This window comes from Aulonocara stuartgranti, assembly GCF_965226115.1.
Source record: "Aulonocara stuartgranti genome assembly, chromosome: 7".
Classification (NCBI taxonomy): domain Eukaryota; kingdom Metazoa; phylum Chordata; class Actinopteri; order Cichliformes; family Cichlidae; genus Aulonocara; species Aulonocara stuartgranti.
In genome coordinates this window covers 24,693,850-24,701,588 of record NC_138945.1, presented here as the reverse complement: position 1 = coordinate 24,701,588, position 7,739 = coordinate 24,693,850, and the positions used below count along the sequence as shown (strand labels likewise).

The following is a 7,739-nucleotide window of genomic DNA, read 5'->3' as shown; positions in this document are numbered from 1 at the left end:
GGTTTATCAAAACAAGGTCATACCGAAGCACACCAGCAGCGGCGCTGCGAGCCGCACAGCAGACGTACAACGAGAACGTCCGGAGGTCAAAGGTAACGTTCGTATTTGAAAACATGGATTCCAAAAGAGGAGATGAAGGTAGGAACTTTTTGCCTTTGTCTATCTGTAAGCCGGACACTATGTTAATTTTAAACATGAATGACCACTTACAATAAACTCTGTCCTGAGTTCTTAGTGAAATTAATTTAGTAACACAACATGTGAAGAAATGGACAACGTTGCTCTTTTTGTTAGCTTATTTGTTAGCTTAACTAATGTTTTCTATAATGTGAGATCTGTTTCCCATAGCATAATTTGAAACGCCGAGTTGTTGTCAACGTTCACACATTTATTTACCCCCATTTTATCCCTTTTGATCTTATCCTTATTACCCTTTAAAAGGGGAAAAACGAACAGCTACTGCTAGTTGTAAATCTTTTTGTGTAAGCTGGAATGAGGACAGCATACGTATTTTCATATTGTATTGCATTTGAAGTGGATTAAACACACTTATCGGAAGCCTACATATAAATCCCGGAATGAATTCCATGCCAATATGGAAATTGGTTGTTGTGTCGGTATCAGTATTTCTTGTACATGATTATTTGCTTGCTAGCTTTCACAGCCCCATAGTCCGTAGTTTATGTAGAGTTATGTCCCAATTTACATAAAATAATTGTACCTTAACCAGTCTTTAATAATGGGACAGATTTTAAGGGATATTGGCATATGAACTGACATTGTTTACATGTCTTACATCATGATAAATGAAAAGGGAAAGGATGGGGTTATTGATTGAAATACTGTACATTACTGGAACATTCAGAGTAGACATAGGAGGATACCTCTGTTCATCCGTGTGTACGCTGCTAGTGTGGAGTATTAAACAAAGCATAAACAATAGAGTTAGAGATGCTCTCTCAACATATATGTCTTTCATAGCCATATAATGGTTGATGCACTATATGGATAAAACCACTGGGTTACCTGGACATTACACCTACAGGAACAGTGGCTCAGGAGTTAGTTGTGGAGTCTACTAATTGGGAGGTCTGTGTAACCCCAGTATTTTTCCTGGTCTGCCTAATCTCACTGAAACACGTGATGTTGAAGCTGTTCTTTGCTCTACAGAGGAAAACAGAAACCCTCCCAAATTGAATTACTTTTCATTTTTAAGCATTCTGAAGCGATCTGAAAAGGAAATTGTCACTATGGAGTCTAACACTGTAAACAAGGCACTGACCTCTTTTACAGCAACAGGCAAGACGAGTGACGATGGAGACATTGCATCTGTCATGGGATTCTCTGGGTTTGGTATGTGTAGTCCAGCACACTTGTCAGAAAATATAAACGTAAAAAAAGTATTCTCTGATAAAGTGACAATTTGAGTTGTTGCAGTCATACATCGAGTTTTATTTTTATCTTCCAGGTAAGAAAGCCCGCACATTTGATCTTGATGCCATTTTTGAGCAGACCCGGCGAACAGCCATCGAGAGGAGTCAGCGTGTGATAGGTAAGTGTTTCATCACTGGCAATGTGATAACCCTGCTTAGGAGTCATGATGAGTTTAATTGCATTTGGAATCATTGCGTCCTTAGAGGAGCGGCAGAAGGAGATAGAAATGGAGGAGGAGGGGGAGAGCTCCAAGTCAGTCAAACCGTCAGTCCAGAGTCAGAGAGGAAAAGCTGCTTCTTCCAGGTAGGGAGGCATTTATGAGGTTTTATCCTTAACTGACTGTTACATCTGTTCTGGCTTCCAATTTGTCTACTTAAGTGTACAATATGTTTTGCTTTGTCTGACAAAGCTCATTTATTTATTTTTTATCATTTTTAGAGTCCAGAAGAGCGACAGCAGCAGTGACAGTGGCTCAGATTCTGATTCAGACTCAGAGCTTATCGGGCCACCGGTGCCTCCTCAGCATGCAGCTCAGCTGGGCGATGATGATGATGATGAGCACGTAGGGCCACCTCTTCCACCAGGTTACACAGGCAGCACGGCTCACAGTGATGATGACGATGATGAAGAAGGAGAGGCACAAGATGACGACGATGATGTATGTCTGAATTATACAATCTCTTAGTAGGCTGTGAATTACAGCATACTACATATATCTGATTACACTTAGTCTGTCTAAAGTGTTGACTTTCTTCTTGCTCATTAAGAAAACAAGATTTTCTCAGTAAATGTTGGGCCATGGTGGTATGTTAGTAGTCTATAAGTGTTATACAGCGCTTTGCAGATCCATGTTGTAGCTGTGTACTGTGAGTTACCCTTCTTTGTGCATGCGCTGTGCATTATTTAGCTTGCCATGAATTATCCAAGAGTTAAAAACTATGAAGATGTTGATTTTTTTTAAGCTGCTCTTCCTCTTTGGTGTGAACTCTGCTCTTGTTTCTCTTCCTGTACAAGATAACTTTTCAGCCAATCAGCTCTCTCCTTATACGTGGCACAATTGCCACTAGGCTATGAGCTGCTGAATTTTTGGATTTCCGCGTTGGTTACATTCCCTTAACCTCGTCTCTGTGTCGCTAAAAGAACTATTTTATTATCATTGCAGGGTAATAAAAGTAAATAAAAATAAACAATGAATAGCTATTTGAACGGGGAAATAGCATGCACAGTTACAGGACCCAGATACTGAAGAATGGAATGGACTGGCTTTTTCCACAGTGCTTTTACATTGATACTGACCACTCAAAGCTCTTTTCACTATGAGCCAATTTATAGTGTGATTTTCCTACTGTGACAGATCACAATCTCGACATATAAAACCAACATTGTGTTCTGTGTTTGAGGTTTTAAAAAAAAATCCAACCACAAGATGGCAGCAGGAGAAAAGATTAACATTGTTAGTTTTGCACTGTACACGATAAAAGGTGAACTTTTTGCCTATTTTCTTAGTTGTGCTTTTTTCATTTGTTTTCTTTACATTACCAAAAGGACAATGACACCTAAAATATCTGAATTTTTAATTAGAAGGATTTTTAGAATGTGTGTATTGCTTTTTACAGGAAAGTACTATCTACACAATATGTCAGATTCCAACCATTCACAAATATGACTTCTGTCGTTAAATGTCTTAGACTCACAACCTGTTAATGTAAAAATATCATACATATTGCTGCACTTTGATCAATTGACATAATATAGACTTGTGTTGTTTTGCCTTTTCCTCACGTTCATGTCAACTTTCTGTCCCAGAATCCAGTGAAAAAAATTCCAGACACTCATGAGATCACGCTGCAGCATGGCACTAAAACGGTAAGGCTTTCGCCTCTAACACCCAGCCAGTAATTAGAGCTGGTGACAACTCTATTCTCAGTTGACATTGAATAAAATTCTATTTTTATCACAAGCTTGTAAACAGTACAACTTTTGCTTATATTACGCACACACACACAAACATCTGGTTTCGGAGGCCTCTCATTGGATTTTCAGTTAACATTTATCTCACTGATTTTAGCCAAAAGAGCAGCTGTGAGGCTGTTACTTTTCTGCTTTTGTTTAGTCTGGTATCCAGATCTAGCACTTTTTCAGTTTTTAAACTGTTTAGTTCTAAATTATTGAAGAATAAACTTAAAATATTTGGGTTGTATTTATTTCTGTGCCTTTTAACAAAGCCAACATGACTGTATTGTTAAAGATTTCTAGTGTTATAACTAGTAATCAGCAGCGGCTTGCTTTCTGAGTTGTACAGGCTCATAAGTTGTCTCTTGGTTTTCAAACTGCTTCCTCAGGTGTCGGCTCTTGGCTTGGACCCCTCTGGAGCCCGCCTGGTGTCTGGTGGATATGATTATGATGTTCGATTCTGGGATTTTGCTGGGATGGACCAGGCTCTGCAGGCCTTCAGATCTCTGCAGCCTTGCGAGTGGTACTGAGAACAGCAACACACCTCCTTGACACGTGTTCAATAATTAATTTCATGTAAACATCCACTACACTGACTGCATTTCCATGTGCCAGAGTGTATACACTTTCACAAACACACACACACACACATCACCAAACCTCATGCTAACTCTGCGACATCCTCTGTTTTCATGCAAAATGAGCCTTTTGAGAACAGATGGTTAAGATATGTGTCTGTTTGTGTGTTTGCATGTGTGTTTACTCCGTGTTTAACTAAAGCCATCATCAAAGATCAAATTCTTTTTTGCTTTTGGGAAGCAGTGGGCTGAGCTGGAGCAGGTTTCCCCTTATTAACGCTACATTTAATTTGATTACAGTGTGATCTAGGAGTCTGTTTGGTTTACTAACAAGCCGGGCTTCATATAGAAAGTTGTTGAAGCTTCCTCGGCCTGGGAACTGGATGAATCTGAGGGCTCATGTTTCATTTGCTCTGACAGAAAGCAGCTGATCTCACATTCAAACAGATTTCCACCTGGTCTTGCCCTTGCTCGACCAATCAGAAGCGGTTATCTAAAACGGGGTGGGTTATTTTTAGTGAATACTGTAGTATGTTTACATTTTTCCAGTGCTGATTGCTACCTCTCGCTTCGCTTTGCTCTAACTGTTTGTAGGGTTTGCCCTTTGATAATGCTCCAAGCAGAACTGAGAGGTTCCAGACTAATAAGCATTTGCACATTAACCTCGCAATGTCAGCACCCTGCCCCTATTTTTAAAACATCAGTTTTTATCAGTGGATAATTTTCTCTGTGAAAGCTTTGTTTTTTTATGCTTTAAAAACACTTTATTAGAAATATTCTGCTGTTGTTATAGTTGGGTGTCTTTGTTTATTGTTGTAGGCCAGTCATACAAATAATCAGGTACATCAGATGTTGAGATGTTTTGGTCGTATAGTTGCAATTATCTGGTGTTTATTTGTGCCTGAAAAAGTGAAGAATTAAAAGCTTATATAACAATGTTTTAGTGAAGCAGTCTTTGTTGTGCTGTTTTTGTGTCTCCTCAGCCATCAGATCAAGGCCCTGCAGTACAGCATCACCGGTGATGTCATGTTGGTGGTTTCGGGCAATGCACAGGCCAAGGTGTTGGACCGTGATGGCTTCAGTGTCATGGAGTGTGTGAAAGGAGACCAGTACATTGTGGATATGGCTAACACAAAGGTATGCCAAACTGCTGACTGTCAGTTTCTACAATAAAATCTAACGAAACAATAACAATGCGCTCTAAGAGGATCAGACGAGTGGCAATGAAGCCAAGAACACACAAGTTTACTAGAAATGTCAGTAATAATCGCTCACTGCAGTCAAACGCCACACGTTATGCCAAAAAGTAACTCCATTGTTACAGTTTCCACATCTGCTTTAATCTGAGTCATGAAAAATTTGTTCTTCAGAAAATATAAATAAAAAGAAAGTGCTCTGTAAATGACATAAAACAGGTGCTCATCAGTACGGCGAAACAACTCAACAAGTGCAAGTCTAACCAAGAGATTTCCTGAGGCACTCTCTTGGTTAGAATTATAAAAATATTTAATAGACATGATAAAATTATAAAATAGTTGGAGCAAGCGACCTACATGTATCCACTAAAAAGTCTTCATCACACCCCGATAATGAAGAAAAACAACTCCCTGTCTGTTGTTTTATCGCATTTTGTAAGCATGCAGAATCACTGTGTCAGTCTGGTTATTATTATAGATGTTTACGATACATTTTGCTATCATTTCACTGCCCCCTTGATTTTCTCTTTGAAGCCAGATTGTAATACTGCAGATGTGACTGATCATCTAACAGCCCATATTTTCTACTCCAACTTCCAACTTTTGTGATGCCGAAGTATTCTGAGATTTCAGCATTTATGTCGGAGAGTAAAATCACACCTAATCATAGTAAAATCTTATTTAAAAAATATGGTACAAGTTGTAATACTCTAGAATGTTGCAGGTATTCGTGTTTTCATTTCTATAGCAACTGCGGTCTACCCAGGATTCACTGCTAATTCCAAACATGCAGCGGACGATCTGTTCTTCTGCGCTGTGGGTTGACCCTGCCAGTGCATAATGGTAGCAATGTGTAGTTGGTTTTGTTTTTGTATGTGGGGATAACGATGTGTGTGCTGTGTGAGAAGCCAGCGGCACTCAGGAAGAGAGGAACACATGCTTTCGGGACTGTCGCGGTTCATTTCTTGCATATACCTGAATCTACAAAGAAGGATCCTAATTGAGTGTCCATGTTTGGATTTTATTGTGTTTAAGAAAGGCCATATTGGTAGTCAATGAGCATCTGTGCCTGCTGCACTGCATTTAGACATGGTTTATACCACCCATATGAATTACTTGAAGTGAAGGCCCATTGATCGCAAATAGTGTTTTCCTTGATGTCCTACATTCTTGTCCTGCACGGTCACATCTGGTGCTGATGGGGGAGTTTGGTTCAGTGAAAATGCGTTTTGGACGGGTGACGGTGTCCCAGTCAATTAGCTGTGTCTTATGTGATAATTAAGTCCTTGCTTTTATTCTGTCTCTGTTGACAAAAACTAATTTCCTTCCTAACTAACCCCACTGTGTGCAGAGATTTGTCACACGCAGGCCTGCACTGTATGTACATGCAGTATGATCACATGGTATTGCTTCTGTCTCCCTGAATTTGTATTGCTGTCAGTGATACTTCTCTGAATAAATACTATAGACAAGACAAATTTCCATCAGCAGGTGAAAATAATTTTCGTACTAGTTCCAATTTTTGCACAAACTATTCTTCTTATTCTTTCAGTATTCCCAAATGTAAACGCTAACACAGACACTTTTCTGGCCTAAGGAAATTGTGATAATAAAAAACTGGGCTTGCCCATCCGTTCTTGTCTGTTTGTCATTATAATTCTTTGCGCTTACTTTTGTTATCGATATCTGCTGTTTTTTAGTCTTTCGCAAGTTGTTGTTGTGAACCTGAGAAGCATAATGCAGTTACTGGAGAAGAGTAATTTTCCATTGCTTTCTGATGATTACACCAGAATTAGGAAAAAATGTTTCATTAAATTAAAAGAATTGCATTTTTCTTTTCTAATTTAAGGAGAAACCTTAAAGTCCTAAGAGATGCGTTCATTTACTTGGCAACTGGATTGTGCGTAATTATTCAGCTCCCTGAGTCGATACTTTGTAGAACCACCTTTTGCTGCAATTACAGCTGCCAGTCTTTTAGGGCATGTCTCTACCAGCTTTGCACATAGAGACTGAAATCCTTGCCCATTCTTCTTTGCAAAACAGCTCCAGCTCAGTCAGATTAGATGGACAGCGTTTGTGAACAGCAGTTTTCAGATCTTGCCACAGAAATTCGATTGGATTTAGATCTGGACTTTGACTGGCCCGTTGAAAACATGGATATGTTTTGTTTTAAACCATTCCATTGTTGCCCTGGCTTTATGTTTAGGGTCGTTGTCCTGCTGGAAGGTGAACCTCCGCCCCAGTCTCAAGTCTTTTGCAGATTCCAAGAGGTTTTCTTCCAAGATTGCCCTGTATTTGGCTCCATCCATCTTCCCATCAACTCTGACCAGCTTCCCTGTCCCTGCTGAAGAGAAGCACCCCCAGAGCATGATGCTGCCACCACCATATTTGACAGTGGGGATGGTGTGTTCAGAGCAGCTGTTTGTACTGACATTAGATTACACACGTGCACTCTATTTAGTCATTAGCACTCGTCAGGCAATGTCTATGGGCAACTGACTGCACTCAGACCAAAGGGGGCTGAATAATTACACACACCCCACTTTGCAGTTATTTATTTGTAAAAAATGTTTGGAAT

The 7,739-nt window shown here is 39.7% G+C and overlaps 1 protein-coding gene across 1 annotated transcript in view; it reads left to right on the top strand.

Annotated features, from left to right (window-relative positions):
* The first annotated feature begins 57 nt into the window (after window positions 1–57).
* The window catches only part of wdr70 (WD repeat domain 70), a 43,257-nt gene continuing 35,575 nt past the window's right edge, over window positions 58–7,739 (top strand). Inside the window, exons 1-8 of the mRNA XM_082539687.1 lie at window positions 58–138; window positions 1,294–1,353; window positions 1,469–1,552; window positions 1,638–1,737; window positions 1,873–2,092; window positions 3,241–3,300; window positions 3,777–3,910; window positions 4,949–5,102. Coding sequence (XP_082395813.1) covers window positions 114–138; window positions 1,294–1,353; window positions 1,469–1,552; window positions 1,638–1,737; window positions 1,873–2,092; window positions 3,241–3,300; window positions 3,777–3,910; window positions 4,949–5,102 — 837 coding nt within the window. The 5' untranslated portion in view covers window positions 58–113. The remainder of the gene's footprint in view (window positions 139–1,293; window positions 1,354–1,468; window positions 1,553–1,637; window positions 1,738–1,872; window positions 2,093–3,240; window positions 3,301–3,776; window positions 3,911–4,948; window positions 5,103–7,739) is intronic.